This window comes from Falco biarmicus, chromosome 2 (assembly GCF_023638135.1).
Source record: "Falco biarmicus isolate bFalBia1 chromosome 2, bFalBia1.pri, whole genome shotgun sequence".
In the NCBI taxonomy this organism is placed as follows: Eukaryota; Metazoa; Chordata; class Aves; order Falconiformes; family Falconidae; genus Falco; species Falco biarmicus.
In genome coordinates this window covers 70767745-70789102 of record NC_079289.1, presented here as the reverse complement: position 1 = coordinate 70789102, position 21358 = coordinate 70767745, and the positions used below count along the sequence as shown (strand labels likewise).

Sequence of the window (21358 nt, the reverse complement as noted above, 5' to 3'; positions counted from 1 at the left end):
GACAGAATTTACACAGACCAGTTCTCATTTCAGCTGGCAGTGTGGTAAGGAAAATCATTTAAATACTTTGTGTAAACAGTTTTAAAATGCTGTTCATAAACAAAACAGAGATGGACTGCAAGTTCTAAAGATTTAGATGAGAATAAAAACCAGAAAGGCTGAATTGTATAGCTAACACACACAAAATATGCTTTATTTTGAGAAGTCTAAAAGCTCTTTGCAGTGCGGTCAGTTTTTTTACTTTAAAAGCCATTTACTTTCCCTTGGAACCAACTTCAGAAAAGTCATGCACCTACTGTCATGATTTCCGCTGTTTAGGAGACCCCAAAATATTTATTGAGGCCTGTTTGTATCCCTGTGCCAAGGAGCAACCGAGCATAGAACAGAGGAAACATCTTTGGTAGTTGACCAATAACTCCAAAATACTCATCCTATGCATATCCTGAGCTTATAAACAGAACTGATAAACAAAAGAACGCAGCAAACAAAAACTACAAAGAAGAAAATATTCATCACTCCATTATGCAAACATACCCATTCCTCTTCATGCCAATCCACCTGCAGAGAAGATCGGCTATTTCTTCCTGTCCATCTGGCCACAAGTGTATCTTGATCATTCCTCAGCATCACTTGCTCCCCTTCTCCAGAGGTTGGAGATGCTTTTGAAGCTATGTAGTCTGGCCTTGCAGCATTCAGTCCATGTATTGAATTTGCCAACAGCTTGCAGTCACAGACTGTGACAAGTTGCCGGGTCTAAAAAGCAATAACCCCCCCATGTTTTAACAGCTTTTTATTATTCTGTGCACAATTTATACTATATTCTTTTGCAGAAAGAAAAAAGAAGTAGTCGTATTCTGTAAAAGAAACTAACCATTGCTTAGGAGTCTCTAAGGTGCCTTTTAAAATAATGTTACGAATGGCCTTACAAAGCAATACAGGATACCAAAGCACAAATGGTACATTTCGGAAGTCTGTACTACTATGTTAGCCTTGCAATTGTTGAAATTTTCACTAATAATTCTGCATTTTACCTTTATTTGCACTTCACTCTCCCACTGAACAAAAGCTTAGAACAATGTGAAGATATTTTTATACTTCACACAACAGCTGCCACACCAGAAACCATGCTTAACGTCCACCATCCTCTGAAATCATAACAAGACTTAAGAGGAGGGCTGAAGATACAACACACTAATCAAAGCAACTTGTTCCCTGTCTTATTTAGTGATGTTGTACTAAATGATTTCTGTAAGTTATGTGAATATGAAAAGTATCTGGCCTGTGTGTCTATTAAAAAGAAGAAAATAACAAACAAGCCCTTACTATGTTATATATATGCATCATCCAGCTGTAGAAAATCCCACAGATCAGTTATATATACTCTACTCATTTACAATGAATATTAAAATAAACAAGACATTTATATGGGGTCACATTATTTTTTGCACTCTACAAAGTTGTATGCCTATCTTCACTGGGACAATGTATGGCAAGCTGGTTGGCCATTACTGCCATTTACAACCTTCAGATCTGCTTCAGGGACAGAAAAGGTCAGTAAAACTGTATTTGTTTCTTTGTCCCTGTAAATAAGACTGCGTTCAGCTGTGGGTGCAGTCTCATTCCTGTTATCACCCATAGAGAAATAACTGATTCATATCACTATAATTCAAGCAAAGGCTGTGTCACTATTATTCCTTACTTCACCAGCAGAAAAATACATTACTGTTTCATTAACTTTTGCCTAGTGGCTGCTGCTTGACAGATGACTCAGAAGAACATTAAAAAAACCACAGGTGGTTATGGAGAAAAAGTTGTAAAAGAAAGTGGAGAATGCATATTTCTGGAATATGATGAATGAATAGAGGGAACCAGAAGACATTGCTCTCTACTGCGCTCAAGAGCAGGTGAAGGGAAGAGTGTGAGAAGTAGGAGACAACCTAAATAAAAAGCAGCAAATTTTAAAGGCCAGTCTGATTTTGCTTTTTCTTTAAGACTGTACATGTTACAATACACTACTGAACAAGGTAAAATAAATGTTTCAAAAAAACCTGCTGAAGATGGAGACAGAGAAAAAAATCTCACACTGTACTTCTGTGTGGAAACGTATTACTCTCTTACCTTGTCTGCTAGGATGGCAAGTGTTCTTTCCAGGCCATTAGCTGATCTATCCTTGGCAGCTCTTGAGAGCCTTTCTGCATAGTAACTGACTTGCGTTTTCAGGGTGTTGATTTGTGCAATAATTTCCTTTGCTCTAACAATGTCCTGTGGGATGTATATTATAGACTGGGAACTTGTGGAAGTGCTGAAAAAGAAAGACTGGTTTTAGGGGGCAAACTGATCTAGAGGTACACACGTAACAGTGGCATGCTGGGGAATTAATGGCACACAACAAGATTTTACCTAAGCTAGCAGTCAACACTGAAAGGCCAGTGGGCAATTGCACAGCAGGAACATGATCCTAGAGCCTTCTCTGCCTTTAGCTGAAAGCATTCGATTGCAGATTTGCCCTTATGCCAAAGAGCTGTGGGCAGAGCTTGTATACCAGAGGGACACTTTTGCTGAGGAGAACGTGGGTGATTTTACCATCCAATACAGAACCACTGTTTTCAGAGACAGCCTACCCCACTCTCCCTCTCCTTACAACACAGACACTTCACTGAGGTCAGGTTTACAACCCTGTTTTACCACATAGCTACTAGCTCCACGAAAAGAAAATTTGCACTCCTAATACAGAAATGCCACTCAGATCCATAATGCAAACACTGTGGTATTAACAAAGAATCCTCCTGCTCACACATCCTTTCCTCTATTGTGGGCCTGAGTCAAGTTACACCAGCAAAAACAATCTTATGATATATAAAACCCAAAGTGTATCTCCAAGCTAATCCATGGACTCTGTCCTTGGTGTAGCTTTTGTTAGCACACGCTTACTAGACTGAACTAGGGACAGGATACAACTGTCCCTACTATAAACTCAGCTGTAACAATATAAAGCAATACCAAATTTGGCCTTTTCCAAGCAGTAAGTGAAATAAACTATACCAATGAAACATCTTTATATTGTGATACTGCAGCTCCTTTAAGACTGCTTACTTGGCAGTGGAGTAGAACAGTTTATGTCCTCTAAGCTTAGATGTTTACAGCAGTTGCTTCTCCAGTCCAAGACAGACGCCTGGACTCCCTCTGTAACTGCTGGGGAGAGAACAGCACTTCTGAAGGGGGACTTAATCCTATCTGAGAAGCTGTTCATAAAAGCTGCCTTTTAGCTTAGAAAATTACTTTAAGCTGAAGTTGTGCTCTTAGTTAACTATTTGGAACCAATCCACTACTACCTCGTTTGCCAGGCAATTTGCTGTTTTCTTCCTCCCAGTAGTAAAGCTATGCAAAGACCAGGCCTTTACATCAGCTCCAGCTGTGACAAGTGTGATGTCCATTCATAATGTGGCATCAAGCATGAGGTGACACCAATTCTGTATCATCTTATTTTTTTTTCCCAGTCATGAATGGCTTCAGCATAGGAACAGCACAGAAATATCTACTGTTTACACCAATCTCAGCACTGTTCAATGGGAACAGCTACGCTGAGAGACTACACAGAGAGGAGTTTCTTTTCCAGTCAGTTACCTCAGATCACAACATCCAAGGAGTGTGAATTCCTCTGCTACCCCTAGAGCAATGCTGTTAATTTCTGCAGCGTATCTGTGAGGTAAGACAGGAGGGTTGAGTGGGGCATGCTTTAAAATCATTGCCACAAATAACGATTCTTGTCTCTTAACCAATATTAAGGCAAGTCCCAGTGTCTGTCTGAGCTCCCTTACAAGAGAAGATGGGGGACTTGTTTTCAAAGGATATAATGTAGAAGTGATTCTTGAAAGAGTTTCCTTATCTGTGTCCCTCTGGTCACCCACCCATGTGGAGCAGAGAACAACCACCCCCCACTACTGCTACACCATATAGCAAATTAATCTCAGCTTTTAGGACTTTCCCTGTACATGATTTGTGCTCTCTATTGACTGGTGATGTTAGTGACAATTCCTCTGAGCAATTTCTTTCCACGACAGTGTGGTTAACATGCATAAAGACATATTTGGCAGGAAAGGCCATGCAGCATATTGAGATCTGATTTAGAATTATTACATTTTTAATCACAAACATTTGCTGGGATGATCAGGGGGAAAATTTATGGTGTAAAGTTCACATATATTTACTTTCCAACCTGCAATTGCTTTTTCAAATGAACAGCTCTCATTGTACTATATCAGCAAACCATAACACAGCCTTAAACTCTCAGTGAATTAAGGTTCAACCTTTAATATGAGTAATTCAGAGCAGAACTTCCGCACTGCTGAACCATTAAGTAATGTTCCCTTTTCATAGCACTGAACACCACAACATGGAGAAAAATAAACAAAAGTTAACTGAAAAATTTTAAATGAAGACATGGGTTACAAAAATATAAACCATGCCTAATCTATCACCATAAAGATTTAAAAATACATCGTTATCTTAATTATCTTCCATCTCTGGCAGAAAGTTTCTTTCTCCAGACAGTTTTCTCTCAAAATAACAGAGAAAAAGATGTAAAATTCTTGTGTTATGAACTTCAGCTTTCTAACTTATGATCTGAGAGCTCCAGGCAACTAGCTGTTCATTACAAACAAACATTGCAGATGAAATAACATTCATTCACACATCATGTTCTACAAAGCAGCTACAATTACTTAGGGCACAATTAGGGATGCCACGACGCATGACATTAAAAAGCCCTGCACACTTTAAAACACACCAGATCTTTGCCAAAGAAAAGGAGGAAAATAAAACAACCCAAAGAACAGAAACCCTCTCTACAGAACTATCAGAAACAGAAAACTCACCAACACTCCTCATAACTGCTAAAAAAACAAAAAAACCAAAATAAAATTAGCAGATTGTTAGCAAATACCAAAAGCAGAAAAGAAAACAAAGGATGTTTGGGGAAATAACTGATCTGAGTCATTTTTTCAACAAAGCAGGTACATAATGATTAAACTTGTAAGCAAAAACCCACAGATTGCCAGATGCCCATGTGTTGTTCTGGGGAAAGGTGGATGCACCAAGCACAGTTTTACCAATGAAAGGAGGAAGAACTGAATGATACTCTGTAACACTGAAACTGAGGCGATGGATCTCAGTTCTACTATACTGGTTTTTATGATAACATAGAAACACTTAAAGGAAAGTTATTCTTCCAAATGTTGAACCTGCAGTTTTTATGGACCCAGAAGGAACAGTTCTGTAAAGCTTTGAGGAAAAGTACTGGACAGAGATTAAGCTTTCTCGTCAGCTTAATTATTGGCAGGTGGGGGGAGCTGGGAAAAGATGACACAGGAACTTAAGATATTTCAGGAGTAAGGCCCACTTCAGTAGCTAAGCTGATAGAAGGAGATTATTTCAGAAAGCAACACTGGTATTAAAAGAACAGGAAGGGCAAGCCTAGCATACCAGTGTTTCCAGGTTTACAGTTTCCTCTAGTCCCATTCTTCTGCAGTCTGTAAGTCAGGAATAATTACACTAGGCATACTTTTGTACCAATCTTTTCATCAGTACACATCTGATGTTGATGCTGGTATTCACTTGTCCACTGACAAAATTAATTCTGCAGTTGGCAGAGCATTGCTCCCGCGTCACTCCCTCCTCCCATCAGCTACAAATCCTACAAAACCTTTCTTTGGAAGGGCATTATTGAGGTCTCTCCTTTTCCCTGGCTACAATGACTCCTTGTCCTGCTGCTCTCATTGTCCTTAAATTCTCCATACTGCAGCAGAAGTAACGCAAACCCAGACAACATCATCTCTTCCTTGGAAGCTGGAGTCAGTACCATGCAGGTCTCTCCTTTTAGCATATGTGACCTTCCCAATTTCTGCCCCTTCCTCTAGTACACACGGTTGCACTTCCAGAGAGGTCACTAGACGGTCCTTGACAGGACTGTGGAGGTCAAGCAGCCTGCCTGCACAGCAGAGTGAGGCCGGATTCAGAAGCCTGATCTGTGCATAAACCTGTAGGTAGTGCAGAAGAGCCTCCAGCAACAGTCCCAGAACTAAACCAAATTTGTCAACAAGGAATTTGCCTATCAAGCACAGCTGTTGTGTACTTAAGAGAGTTCAGCAATAGGACCCCAAAGCTATGAGAGAGGTGAAAGTCTCCCAAAAATAATGGGTTGAAAGCATGACGCAGTGCAGCTGAGAAGGTTCTACAGACGAATTTTCTAATCCACAGTTAGGCAGAACATAAACTCAACACCCAAAATACCTAAACTAAATGAATGAACAAGTATTCAGGAAAACAAAAGATTTCACTGAAAAGACTATTAGAAAGGACCCATCAGTAAACACATGAGATATGGTAATATACAGGAGAAACTTTTTTTTCCCTTTCCTTCTTTGGAAAAAAGCATGGAATAGTCTTCACATTGTATAGTAGAACTACTGAATGAAGTGCAACAAAAACATAGAATGGAGGGATTGTCCAAATCATCGAGCATAGACCAGGAGGAAAAGGCACAATAACAGCTGACACAACATTTCTACTTACTGTTTCTTTGCCTCTTCAAATTTATGCAGCTTTTTCCGCAAGCCACCCGATTTAAAGCCTTGACAATGAGCTGCTGGTGCTCCTATGGTGACTATGTCGTAGTTTTGATCTGGGATGGACAAAAAGGACTTACAAATGAAAGCCTGTCATCTTTAATGTGGACAAACAATCGTGAAAATTCAAAAACAACTCAAAGTAATTTTTGTAAAACTCTGTGCCAGTGTTTTGAAGGTCATAGAAAAGAATTTGTTTAGAGGTCTGGGAACTCCATCAAATACTTTTGTGGTGAAAGATCCATACGTGAATGCACGTTCTCTGTTTCTTAATCTGGAAGACTGACAGTGAAAAAGAAGCCTTGAACATTGGTCTTTATGTAAAACCTGTCATTACAGGAATCCCTCACATGGATACATGGGATGAGTGTGCGTCCATGGTTAGTGGGAATTACTATTAAAAGAAGGGAAAACCTAGGTTATTTATGAAGAAACAAGCCTGATGTGAACAAACTGTTGTGATTTTGCATAACCACACACGATGGTTCCAGAGAAAAAGCACACAAACTTAGCAACAAACAATGGTCAGAACCTTTGCTATTCTGCTACAATTCAAAATGACTGAAAGGGATATAGCAGCTTAATCCAATGTATTTCCTAATACAAGGGCTGACTTGTGTCACCTAGGGTACAATGAAGTCCAGAACTTAGTTTTGCCACCTGCAGACTAGCAATAATTACACTTACACCTCTTCTTTTGTAAACAGATTTAGAATCTGAGGATAGAAGGTGCTACAAAAATGCTAAGTAGCACTAGTACTACAGAGCAGTAGTTTGTAAAAACTTGGCTATATGGTTGAGGATGGAAATCAAAAAATGGAGGCAAAGGTAACAAAATAAGGTGAAGAAAGAGAGAAAGAAACAAATACCTGATCCTCCATCATCCTGGACTCTCATTCTCTGTATATGTAAATTCGTAGGAACAAATTCCAATTTTTTATCAGCTTTCAAGCTACTGGCTTTAAATGAAGGACCTGAGAAATGCAGGAGAAAAGCAAGCATAAAAACCCTCTGCTTCTGCTTATGCTAAAACATTCAAGTGACTTCATTCATCATTTGCTATGTGCTGAAAGTAAAGCAGAGAAAAGAAGAAGATATATCTTTCTGTTACTGTTTGTAATTGTTCTCTACTGTCAGGGTAAAATAAGAGCATGAATGAAGCAAATATTGCCAGATCATTAGCAAGCTCACAATAAAGAAATCTAACAACAGTATTTTTTACTCATCAAACTAAAAAATTCTGGGTTCCCAATTTCAGAGAAGCATTAATAATCATGGTTGAGAATTACCATGTTATTATGAAAAAGAAATCACCTTTATACTGGTGCAGGTCAGTTAGGTTTTCCTGATAAGTTAAAATAATTGTTTGGTATTGTGTAACTATTTGTCGACGAAGGCTTTCCCAACAAGGAGACAATTCTCCCAGTTCTTCTAGTTCACATACCCTAGGGGAAGAAGAAGAAAAAAAGAAAGAAAAAAAAGGAAAAAAGAGGTATTTAGCTCCATTGTTCACTTGACCAAGAGTAAGTTTCACATTGTACCAACACAGCACCATCCTCAGCTGACACATTCTCAACTCACTCTGGTCTAACCTGCTCACCAGATGGAATCCTTCCAAACATATGTCCCAAAGCACAGCTGTTGAGCTCTGCTCCAAGGTACACAGGTTCACCACAGGCAGAATACACTGTGTTCCCCCCAGGAGCCTCAGGTGTTGGTCAAAACCAAAGCTTCCCACCTTTCTCCAGGAGCTGTCAAACTATATGATGTTTTGCAAATGACGGGTACTGTCATAACATCAGGTGACTTGGGACAATGAGGACCTTTTTAGTCCACTCCACTGAACTTCAGTGGCTCTCAAAACAGAACTGTGACAGAAGTCAGGTGGGACAGTAGCACCTATCAGACATCAGGTACAAGGAGTATCTGCGCTAGCCAGGTATCTACACAACAGTCTTCAAGGCCAGGCAGGGAAGGCCTAAGAAGTGTAAGCATTATTAAGGGTTTGGAGAGACAAAATATGAGCCAACAAAACCTTCATCTAAGATTCAGGATTTTAGGCACCCAAGTTCCACTGTAGGTATACTAAAGGATGACTGGATACCCGTAGATAAGAACAGGAAAACCCCTGGCTCTCCCATTGCACCATGACTGCCAGGTGTTCAGTCACACATGGCAATCCTGTGTTACATACTGCTTCCCTACAGCACTACTGAGAAAGTATTCAGCGTATTCCATGTCATGCTTGCATTACTGTTTTCTTGGGTTAAGGTATTATTTGGAAGAAAGGAAGAAAGATAAAATAAACGAGTCAACAGCAGATCCAAGTTAGCAGCATATTACTCCAGAAAAAGTAGCACAATCATCTGCCAAAAGGATCCGGCAGTTCTTTTTGCAGTTCTCTCAATATCCCTCATCCTTAGTTTTAATCAATTGTCTGCATATCATTTAAGCATTTCACAGAACAATTCTCACTCCACAGTATTTAGGATGTTATCAAAAGGAAGCAAATTTCCCAGAAAAAACATCAGATTGACTTGCCGATAGGTAACAGTGTAAACTGTATTTATCAGTGACTTGGAAAAAGACACTTTTGGTTCCATCTTGTAAAACTGCTTCTGTATAAGATGCTATTACAACTACCTTGTCAAACTCCCTGCTCAAAACTAGCCATGCATCTGAGCCCAGGTCTTCCTGAAGTAAATTCACAGCTTAATACTTAAACACTTTTTTGTCCCATAGGCTAAGACAGCAGGGGATGCACATGCCATAAATAACTAGGTAGTCAAAATATCCCTTCAGTTATATGTTTCCTTTCAAAGAGCTCTGGCCCAGAAGTGCTTTATGTAAGAGCCAGCATCTGTGATTATCCAAGGACATTTTAAAAGTCACCAGGATGTAAAGACAGAAGCAGCTGTGCTTCTGTAGCTGTCTGGCATTCCTCTGGGCTGCTGCCCAGAGGACAGAGAAGAGAGCACTTGGCAAATCTGAGAGATCCTATGAATACAAACTGTGACTGTGGATGTCATTGAGGGACACCTCAGCTGAACAGAAAGAAGGGATTCTTTCTCACTAACTACACAGAAGTTGTATTACCTTTGAGCCACACAATTCAGAGCATACAAAGTTGTACTAGTAATCACCTGGGCTGTTATTAGCCCCTAACTGTATACAGTATGTAGCAATTGATCTCTGCATGATTTTAGCAAGAGCCTCTGAACAGTCACATTGAAGTTTCTTAAGATGTTAGCCGTGCACTGTCCACAGTCTTAGAGAAAGCCACATCTTTTTTTCCCCATTCACCCTAAATTCTCCTCTTATTATCTCCAAGTCCTTAAACTACATCCATCACAGATGGCATTTTATGGGTAAGCTTGCCACCTCTTTAAATTAGGATGGCTGTACCTCATAATAAATAGGTGCTTTTAAATGTATGTGAGGAAAGCTGTAGAGAAAAAAAGATATAAAATAAACAGTGAATAAATGAGGTCTAAATGCAAAACGGCATATCCCAAGCCCCCTCCATCAAGGTTGCAGCAGGACAGCTAGGCAAGATAACAGCATTCACTCTTTAGAATCTAGGATCTGACTACTCCTACTAAGTGCATGTCACTAAAAAAACCCACAATTCAACAGCAGAAAAAAATATAAAATAAACCAATGTGAACTTTGGAAACCCAGTCATGTCATACATTAGTTTTTTCATACATAATAAACAGTCACCACTATCTTTCTGCAAGAATTTATCATTTTTGCAAAATATGACTATACCTCAAAAACCGTAGACTACTTCTGCCTGCTCATATGGATTAACACTATTTCACAATATCGCAAAGGAATTTAATTGTATTAATATAGGGTAATGAGAGCACTAGTTTTATTTTTAATTAAGGTCAGGCTCAGTTAGGTCTCTAGGAGGGGATTCAAATACAGCCAAACTAAAAAACCAGTTCTCAAAAATGCAGCTAAAAATTCTTTTACCATCCTAATCTTGGCTTTTATAAAGAATACATAAACTATTATGTTTGCAAATCACAGCCTACAAATGTAGGGAAGTAAAACTCATAACTGAATACATTGCCTGGAAGAGAGTTAATTGCTTCAAGAAGAAGCAAATTCAGAATAAACCTATAAAATGTTTAACAGATTTCCTTCTCCCTCCCACCTCCTAAAATGAGAAAAAGTCATTACTGTCCTACAGTGTCTCATTTTAGTTGGTTTTATTCTGTTTGTTTTCCATTCAAAACTACTCTTCTGACTCTCAACGCCATCTCTTAATTCACTGAGTCAATCTATCATCTTGTTATCTATCTTTGCTTTGCTTATATAGCACAGAAGTCAAATGACTTTTTCAAAGGGATCAGGTTTTTTCTTCTTTGTCTGCTACTCTAATTACTCATTCCACTTAGCTGGTGTCTGTGTTGTCTCTGTTCCCTTCTCAAAATTCTTAGCAGCTGGAGTTGTTACTCTTTCGTTTACACTGTCTCATCTATCCAGACTTCTCCCCACCTATGAAACACTGAGATATGTTTTATTTTTAATTCAACTTCACTTTTCTCTTTATATTAATATAAACTATGTTTCAAAACCAGAATGTATTGAAGTATATGCATTATTATATAAAAAAAGAGATCATGTATTCCAATGTGGTGGTCTTAATACAGTCACATGACTATGGAATAATATATTTTGTGGCCTTATCAACACTTTCACGAGAGGAACAGATAACCCGTAAGTGCAACTAACTGCAGTATTATCCCAAGTGTTCACTATGCCAACAGTTCTCTCCCATCAACACCTCTGTATGTTCACTTTACCATATACTCAAGTCCAAATTCTATACTCTGACACGAGATTGTATTCGCTGTAACTGTACAGTCAGCAAATTGCTGCTTTTACTATTTTTTCTTCAGCGCCCTCTGTGCATTAACACACATGTATTCCTTGGAAACTCGGTAACAGCCATATCACTGCTGTATTACTGCACATGTAAACTGGCCCAAACTCACCTTGCTGCATCTTCTTCTAGAAGAAGCTTCACAAATTGCCTAGGGATGTGCAGCGAAAGGACACTCTCGGCCATCTGCTCCAAGATTCTCAAGTGGTTTCCATCAGTGGTTGGGAAGCGATACATTCGGCAAATGGCACCACCAAATACTAAAGAATTAAAATCATGCTATTTGAGCACAGGGTTTGAATTAAAAGTGTACAGTCTCTCCTTTTTTAAAGTAAATGGCTTTGGTTCACTAATGAGCTGTAACATACTGCTGTAAAGATCTGGTTTAACCATGCATCAGTCTAAGCTTTTCTAAACATGGTCATTCTGCAATGCCCATTCTTCTGCATGTCTGCAGGAAAAGCCCCCCAAAACACTGGTAAGGAAATGAAACACATATGCAAATTTTGACATAAGTTGGAGTTTTTTTATGTACTGTGCATCTTCCTCTCAAGCAATCGTTTGCTGGAAAACTAACCTTTCTTCAAGATTTTTTCTTTTTTTAAAAAGCAGCTGCTTTCCTCCGTCCTTCCCCTCCTCTCAACGATTGCTTAGGAACAGACTAGCCAACTGCATGCAGAATTTTATACTACAGTCAACTTAAGTGACAAAAGTTTGCTTCTGCTGTTTTTACTATACAAAGTAGTGTAGATGATAAAATAATTTATTCCTGTATGACCCTCAAAGAGCTGCTCAATCAGCTGCCTGCTCCTATTCAAATGAAACATCTGTTTAAATGCCCTGGGGCCAGAGGCAGACAGCAAGAGATTAGCTTTTTCTGATGCCTAAAGCTTACATGTTACTGCCCACAGCAGCTTACCAGATTTCAGTAGTGCATCTTTCCGTAATGAAGCATATTTGGATCTGATTCCTAAGGATTCTGTTAAACTTTCATCAACTGGCAACACAGTCTAAACAAAAACAAAGAACAGTAATAGTAAAGAATAAAACCTCAGTGCTAGGGCAATATGCAGCGACGACCCCATTACACAGACTTGAAAGGAATATTCACACAACCATGGTTAAAATAAATATTTCAAGTATGTTTACTGTGGACAAAAAATATTGCAGGCTGAAAAAATAAATTCACTTAAACCCTTCAATCTAAGCATTCCTATTTACTTCCACCACACAGTTCCAAATGCCATAAAAATTTTCATCCAGCCTTTCAACTACTTTATGCTAGCACAGCTCCAGAGTCCTTAAAGGTACTGCACCGATATGTGGCAGCTACAGGTCTGGCCGGATACAAGGCGATACTAATCCACATTGTGACTGTGATACACAGACTGTAATTATCACCAGGACATTAAGGACACAAGGTTTACAGAAATAAACATATGCCTAGGCTGAGAAAGTACTTATAAATATCTGCTCTCAGACAAATACTAGGGGATCAGAAAAAGACAAAATAATGCAGTATTCAAGTAACCTGTTCAGTTTATCAAAATCTTTTAAGTTGCCTGTGAAGATTCTGGAAATTCTCCGAGCATCCCCATTACAGCTTTGCTTAATGCCACCTTCCAATTCACAATGCGAACTGGAATACCACATCTTTTAGAACTGGTGATTGATGCACCAAGTGCACCAACATATGGCACTGCAAGCCTATTCAGATGAAGGGCATGAGCACCTGAAGTGAAAACTTACTCTAAATTAAAATCTTTGCCAAGACTTTTAACGCCAAATGTAAGCACCTAGAGCTCTGCAAAATACAAAGCTGCTTCATCACCGTTAGGCTGCTCTTTACTGTATTTTAAAATTGTAAAGCACTACTAAATAGCAAGATAAACAGGAAAGCTAACAGCAGATATCAACCAATCTTATTTCAATGCTGGCAACGAATCTGCATTTTTCTGAATTTGATACAATGCTCATACTCACCCTTCCATTAATTGTATCGGGTGACCTTGTCACCGGGGGCCTTTGGTCAGTTTTCTCCTCCATTTGCCATCCAATAACTGTAATGTTACCTACACGGTCACTTTCAGCCGACCTGCAACAAACACTCTGCGTTGAGATTTTTTTGGAGGTGGACCTGTTTATCAACAAGGGAACACTTATAAAAGGGTATTAATCTTCAAAATTAATGAACATTGTAAATAAGAAGCTTTTCAACTTCATTTTGCATATTTTTATAATGCGTTATTCCAACAGGAAAAAGCTTCCCTCATTCTGCAAGGATGATGTACAGACCTCCTAATGAAGGCAAACTAAAACCATGCATGTATTTCAATACTTACGTAAAAGGAGAAAGAGTTTAGATTTTACAGTTAGTCTGTTGCAGGCAAAAGCAGCTTAAATTGTGAACAGGAAGCAGATAATGGGCTGCATCTGCACATGTGTATGTATATGCCCGTGCCTGTGAATGTCTGAAACCAAACTTTTTAACCTTCAGTCAGAAGACTGCTACTTGCTAGCTGCAACTGGAAAATTTTGATAATATGTGGACTAAATTGAAGTAGCACATCCCAAATCTTCCCCTTAATAGAGAAGTCGGCCAAGGCCACCAGTTAGGAGGCCATTCACATCTTGTGTTTCTGCAGATAAGACTATTCAGTCTGGGAAAACTGGGAGCCTGACATTGCAGGAAGAAAAGCTCATGCTAAAAAGAAGGATCCTGAAAAGAAATGGTCTAGGGAAGAAGGTGAAGATTGTTAATGGAAAAAAGGTCCCTGAGGTGGAGGACGATCCTGGAGATCAGGGAGCTGCATGGAAACAAATACCAGAGATCCCCAGGGATCTGGCCACTAACAGCTAAGGAGCCACACAGCAGTAACTGACACAACTTTCTGTCTCACCTTCCCAGACCTAGCAGCTGTCTCCTTGCTGGGGAGGGAAGCTGACACCATATGAACACATGACTGACGGGCGAGTGAGTGAGTGAGTCAGAGACAGAAGAATCAGGTGGGGTAAAAGCTCTGATCTTGCTGGTTTTAAAATACATACCAATATCCAGATCTACCACAGCTATCATTTATTCTGTCTCACCCATGACACACAGTAATTTTGACAAAGACTTTTATGTTATTATTTTAAGATAGATTCTAAACAGTATTTTAAGATTGTTGTTTACATGTAAAAATACGCTGGAACAACTAAGACAAAAAAAAATGTCTCTGGAACAGACAATACTGGGGAGACAAAAGAAATAAGCACACAGGATGACTACAAGAAAAGATTTAAAGTATCCAAATCATGCAGCATGTTTATAGACATTGCTCAGCATTCAGCTTATACATCCAAGGGATAACATGACAATGAGAAGTCAGTCAAGGCTTATGTTAAGCCCTATAATCAATCAATGCATGTATTCACACATGATTCTTTGATAATCAGAATATAGCTTATATCAAAACAAGAGTTTAATGAAGTCCACTTTCAACATAGAAAGAATGAATGGATAAACCTAACAGAATAACCATGTCTAACGCAAAACCACGAAACTCCTGCCATCACATTCCTCCTCTTTCTTCATCTCCCTCAAAACACCCTCATCTTCACACATACAAGAAATCAGAATATTTTATCCACCATCAATGTCATATTTTGGTGCCTTTTCTGACTCAATTCCCTCATTTGCTCCCTCCTGCTAAATCAAGTCAATTTTTTATTCACAACACATTGTGGAAAAGCTGAAAACCTTACCCATCTATTCTCTTAACATGAAAAGCTTTGCCCGTGTTTTGTTAGTTGTATCTGGGCTAAGAAATTTCCACAAGTTTATCAGCCACTGTTTCTAGTGCTGATTATACCGATACTACCAGCACCATCTTCCTCAGTTCCTCTGATTATGCTTCCCCCTCCAACTGACCTCCCCTTGCCTTCTCGTGACAGGGATGTCTGTCCTACTTTCAACAGAGACTACTTCAGTTACACATAAGAGCTCTCTTTATTTAATCTCACGTTGCTTTCTTCATTCTTTTCCAACACTCTGCTTTGTCCCACACTGGCTTTCAAGACTGTGGTTTGATTCCAATGACTAGAACTATTACCTTAAGGATTTGTATTAGACTCACACCCTATTTTTCATCCCCTCCTGAGTCACGTTCCTTCCATGAAAGTTTCCAATAAGAATTAAAGTAGCAAATCATATCAATCTATGTTGCTTAGTATGACTCCTCCTTTTCCTAGTGCATTATATTGATAAATATACTGTTTAGCAACATATACACAATTTAGCAGCAGGTAGGTGTTGAAATATTAAATAGAACCTAGATTTATCTAAGCCAAGGTATTCCAAACTGCTAAGATAATCCTCTGTTTCAATGGGTTTCATTCTCCCCATCACAGGCTCTTTATACATCAGCACAGTTAAAAATACTCTATTTTGCCACACTTCACAGACACATATACTGAGGTGATAGGATGAAATGCACAAAAATGACATTGGTCTTGACAATACTTTCTTGACTTGCAGAACTAGAACCAATGTCTAACAGTATTCACCACATCGGAAAGGTCTTGTTCTACATGTTTTAATTATCATGCAATATAAAATTCCTTAATACTGGCCTGGAACTAAAACATTAAACAAACAAAAGGTTTTCATCACATCTCACAGACAGTTTTCATCACATCTAAAGCATGCTTTGAAGAATTAAGAATTAATTCCTAAAGGGAGGAGAATACTACAAACCTTAGTGTTAAGTGCAACCTGTGATTCTTCTCCTGAAGAAGTTCTTTTACACTGAACATCCCAGAACCCAACAAATACATCTGAAAGAAGATGAGTATCAGAATTATAATTTACCTTTAAAGGCTTTGTCCACAGCAATAAAGCCCAAAATACAATTATTCACAGAAGTCTGAGAACAAAAATACAGATATTTATGCCCACACGTAACTAATTAAAACCCTTTCTAATTAAAACCCTTTAAAATTTAATAAATGTGGTAATTTATCAAAAAACCTTCTTCTACTGGAAGACATTAAGCATTTTGCTTTCTATAGGATCTGAGTGGAGACCCAGGAACACTGAAAGCAATGACGGAATGGGGCTCAGACTGACTAAGTCAACATTTCATAGTCCCTCCCTGACCCAAACTTGGTTCCTCCTGAAGAACCTGTCTCCTTTGAAGGTATTCCTTTTTTCCCAGAGCCTCCCCATGAAGCTCTGTACAGAAAGGGACAGTTCTGCTGCCCCTGAGGAAGCCACAGAAAAGCAGACACATGGGGCCTGAAACAATATTCTGGGTAACAGTGTGAGAATAAATGGCCTGAACTGCTCCCAGATCCAAGTGGATACACAGCAGGGCAGGCACTTAAAGCTTTTTTCAGTAAGGGTACAAATCTTACCCACGAACAAAATCACTAAGGTATCAGAGCAAGGCAATTTCTGGAATTTAGCAGCTCTGTTCAAAAGGACTGTTTCATTATGGGCCCAAGAGGCTCAACATCTTGGCATAGGTTAGAGACCTCATTTAGGGGTGCTGGATCCCATTCAATATATAGTTGAGTAAAGAGGTCCACAAGACAAAAGAACAGGTGACAGGACTCTTAAATCCATGGTTTTCAAACTTGCTGCAGACAGCCTTATTTGAGAAAAGTGGCAAAGCTCCCCACTCTGCCAAGTCCACCTCATGGCATTTGTCCCTCCCTCCCCTCCCCACCTTGCTTCCTCTAGGATCAATGCTGCTATCCCTTTGCTTTCTTCCGCAAAAGTTAATAGTATTATCTCCTTGCCTCTTGTTTCCTTGCTCTGCACTGACTGGGCAGGGGACAGAATAAAGAAAACTTACTGTTCCCTGAGATCTATCTTTGACGTCGTACACAGAGAGTTTGATTTGTGTCATTTGATTGATAAGAGAGTCTTGGAAAAAGGCAATGCTGCTTAGAAAGATAGGATTACTTGTTCCCTGCAATCATAAACAAAAAAAGGCAAAAATTAATGTAAAGTGGTATTTGTTAGGAAGAAATGCTTCCTGTGTTAGCTTCAATTTTAAACCTGATCCAGGAGTATCTGACCACTTACCTCAATAATTTCTGTCTGTGCATGCTTCGTCCAGAACGCCTGAGGAGGTGTAGTGACACTCACTGCTACAAAACTATTTGGTTTTCGATCTAGCGATGGAGTTAGCAGCTCACTGCAAGCTTGAGGTATGCAACAGATAAATACATTTAGATTCAGGACCTTTTTCATAATGCTGTAAGACCTGACATTTTTATAACAGCATACTATATACCCTGAGCAATAAAGCCAAGAAAGGCCTAACATGAATTCTGTCCCCACATTATAAAGGCACATCACTCACCTTTGTGCATGGAAAGAGTAAACATGCAACCAGATCAGTCTGGCTCCAAGCTGTAGAGCCATAATTTAAACTCGTTCTCTTCTAACACCTGCCTATCCTTTCCCCTGGCACAGCCCATTAGAACAGCATACATGCACAGGTTTTCCTCTGGGAATCTCAGGAGCATGGCTGCATTTGATTTGAAGTCACGCTCCATTAAGCCTGTTACCAAACAGCATTTTGCCATGGAGAACCCACAGAAGTGCTTGAACACTGATCAAGCAGCGCTACGAGGAAAACTGGCTTCTAATTGTAAAAGGACAGCAATTTATTTCCTCTAAAATGTTACTGTAAGTTTAACTGCTGGGAAGGGACTATGGGTGAAACTATAGGGACTACAGTAGGCTACCAAAAATTTCCATGAGTGACTCTACACAATTACATTAAACTTCAGAGCCAAATTCTATCTAGCTCGATACAGGTAACTACAGTGTGGTCTGACTCTGCTTCAGCTAGATGCAGAAAGTTAATTCTGAAATTTACCTAGACAAGCAAAATGTTTAAATGTACACTGAACAGTTTTGCAGTTCTAGGTATTTTTAATTTATCTGAAAATACCTGAATTATCTTCTTCAGCTCTAAGGAGTTCTTGTAAAGATTATTATTCATATACAATTACACACACCTGAGAAAATTTTTTGATTTTTAATTTCAAACACACTGTTAAGAGCATAACCTTCCAAACATTAGTCCACTATTAAGCCAAGAAAACCATGCTGCAGTTGAAAATGTGGACTGAATTTTCATTAAGAAAATATTTTTCACTTATTCTTCAGGTGAGGTGAGCCAATGCACAAGCTTCTCATCCAAATCTAACCATCTCAGAAATCAGGTCACTTCTGCATCTCATAGTGTCACTTAACAGCAAAGAGGTATGTGTAATAGTTGGTAACTCAGGAAAGATCCTGTCCTGAAATGGTGTTTCCAGATTGCTTGAAAGCCTGAACTGCTGATATACTGAGATTCACTGTATCTTCACATAAACAAAACAAGCATTAAAAAATAATATTCACATAGCAAACATTTAAAATTTTATAGAACAGATGTTTTAATTGCAGACTTTTAAAATCACAAAATCAAACTGCTGGCTGCTTATCAAAAGATACTGCACAGGCAGCCAGAAAACTGTACCACATCTCCATAAAAATCAAAGCAAAGTTTCAATTCTTACTATATGAAAGGCCCTTCAAAATTAACAATTAAAATCCTGCTCACATACTCAACAGCATGCATCATCAAAATTAGCATAAAAATCACTAAGCCTACCTAAACTGAACTCTAAAATCGGCTCATCTGGATCCTGAATGTTTCCTGTAAACCAGAAAAATTAACAAAAGATTAGCCAAACATTTCTGTTGTGTGAATCCTTTCCTAAAACTGCAGTCATACAGAGAAAGAAATTAAATTTTCTAGAAAAAAAAAAAAAAAGTATTTTTAATTCAATGAGCCATGACTGCTATTTAAAATATTTGTTAGCTAATCTTTGGTATCTAAAAATGATTTGGAAAACCTGAGATAATCTAATTTTATAAAATGTTAAAATATGTAAAACTATGCAGGATTATACAGAATATGGGAATATAAAATGCCAAATCTCAGTACAAAACAACAGGATTAAAGCCACTTAAGTGTCTGAGCCACTATACCAAATTATTAAATCACGAGGTATATAAAATACACCTCCTCTGTGATCAGTGAATAGGGAGAAGTTTGAAAGTACCTGTCTCTCTCACTAATCAAAGAAAGTCTCTGGGGGTTACAACCCTAATTTACTTATCATAAAAGATACGGGAGAGAATTCTCAGCTCCCTGAACTCTCTTCAAAATTTTATACAATGTCAAACAAGGAGGTTGCCAAGACTCTTCCTAGACCTTGACATTCTTTTGTTTGCTTCCCAATTGCTTATTTTTGACTGATAAACACAAGTGCACAAAATCTAGTTTAATTTCTTTTTTTCTTCCCTCTCCAATTTTAATTTTTTGTCCACTTTAAAAATGGTAAGTTTAAGATTTTTTTAATCCTTTAGTATAATTCCTTTATCTCATACCCTCCAGATAACCAGACACATCAAATCTTCTAGCATTTAAAATAAAATAATAAAAAAAAAGTACAATGCATATTCCGAAAGGAGCAACAGCTGACACGAAGGCACGTACCTGCCAGAGAAAGACCTAGCATGTCAGAGGTGACATCGATGGTGGAGGCCCGTTGCACGGTGCGGGATTTTGCACCGTGGCGGGGACTGTGTTCTCTTGCTGTCATTTTGTCATGAAGAACCCTTCTCTTCTTGCTGCTTGGCTTTACCGATGTTTGTCTTGCACAGTAGCAGAGTGCAGCGGGTTGTCTCCAACGGCTATTCCTCTAACATTACCACGCTAAGTGATAAAGAGAGAAAAAGCACACACCAAAATTTTAGGCCACTATCTAGCTTCTGTACTTTTTGACAGCGGCAAATCTACTGCCATAAAATTGCCTCAGGTCATTCAGATAAAACACTCAAGGCAGATCCAATGCACAGTAACTCAATTTGCATGAACCGTACACTCGCAGCATTTTACTGCACATTGTTGAAGACGGTTCCACATGCAAGAAAGGCTCTTCTGTCAGAGAACGGGGGTTGAGACTCGTTAGCATGCCAGCTGCTCCTCTCCTTTGTCTAACTTATTAAACCATCCTTAATGAAGTTTCCTGGTTTTCATAATCCCTGGGGAACACAAATAAACTTGTCAGATGGGGCTTCTGCCTGCAGAGGTACAACAAGGGGTAAGGACCAAGGGACAATGAGTCGGCGGAACGCAGAACAAAAGGGCAGCAAGTTGGCGTCAGCACACTGTGTCGTTCCAGGCTGTACCGCCAAGGGAAAAGGGATGTTGAAAACTGTAAAGAAAACCCACCGGGCCAGAGCGTGGCTGGAATTCTGGGATGCTGATGGAAAGGAAAAGCAAAAGGGGATGCCTGCTGCTGTGGCACATGGCAGCGTCCATGCTTCTCCTTCACCCCACACTTCACTAGGCTACAGACATCCACGACAATTGTTCTTCCCCTCACAACGCTATAAACTGAAATGTTACGGTAGGAAAGAAACACACAGCCTATAGAAAATTTGGTTATTTTGTTAAATGCGGTGCTTTTGGTTTGGCTAATGAATTTGAATGTTCCTTCCATCAGCCACATCAGCACTGCAGTTATGGAACTTTTGTATTCATTTCATACTATTATGACAAACTCAATTCATTTAGGAAGTGAGATCAGGAGTGAAGTCTGATAAACCTGAAAGGTAGTAATACAGTGACTAATACCTTCACAGCAGCCCCTCATTATTTTTACAAAACATTCAAACCACACTGCATAATGGCAGCATAATTTTTTTCCTTTTAGGTTGACGGATCTAACAATGGGTAAGATGCATTCTAATTAAATAAAGCACGTAGCTTTCACTTGTGTT

At 39.0% G+C, this 21358-nt stretch overlaps 1 protein-coding gene across 14 annotated transcripts in view; it reads right to left on the bottom strand.

Annotated features, from left to right (window-relative positions):
• Positions 1 to 21358, bottom strand: part of INPP4A (inositol polyphosphate-4-phosphatase type I A) — a 131070-nt gene that overhangs the window by 31955 nt on the left and 77757 nt on the right. For 8 of the 14 annotated variants that reach the window (XM_056329885.1, XM_056329884.1, XM_056329886.1 and 5 more), the window contains 14 exons: positions 20070 to 20288; positions 19179 to 19223; positions 17594 to 17712; positions 17361 to 17477; positions 16259 to 16338; positions 13504 to 13657; positions 12440 to 12530; positions 11633 to 11780; positions 7938 to 8068; positions 7493 to 7597; positions 6571 to 6679; positions 4875 to 4892; positions 2119 to 2302; positions 535 to 753 (listed from right to left, as the gene is read on the bottom strand). In XM_056329885.1, coding sequence (XP_056185860.1) covers positions 535 to 753; positions 2119 to 2302; positions 4875 to 4892; positions 6571 to 6679; positions 7493 to 7597; positions 7938 to 8068; positions 11633 to 11780; positions 12440 to 12530; positions 13504 to 13657; positions 16259 to 16338; positions 17361 to 17477; positions 17594 to 17712; positions 19179 to 19223; positions 20070 to 20175 — 1626 coding nt within the window. In that variant the 5' untranslated portion in view covers positions 20176 to 20288. The remainder of the gene's footprint in view (positions 1 to 534; positions 754 to 2118; positions 2303 to 4874; positions 4893 to 6570; positions 6680 to 7492; positions 7598 to 7937; positions 8069 to 11632; positions 11781 to 12439; positions 12531 to 13503; positions 13658 to 16258; positions 16339 to 17360; positions 17478 to 17593; positions 17713 to 19178; positions 19224 to 20069; positions 20289 to 21358) is intronic. The other 6 variants (XM_056329891.1, XM_056329895.1, XM_056329896.1 and 3 more) reach the window with 3 other exon arrangements.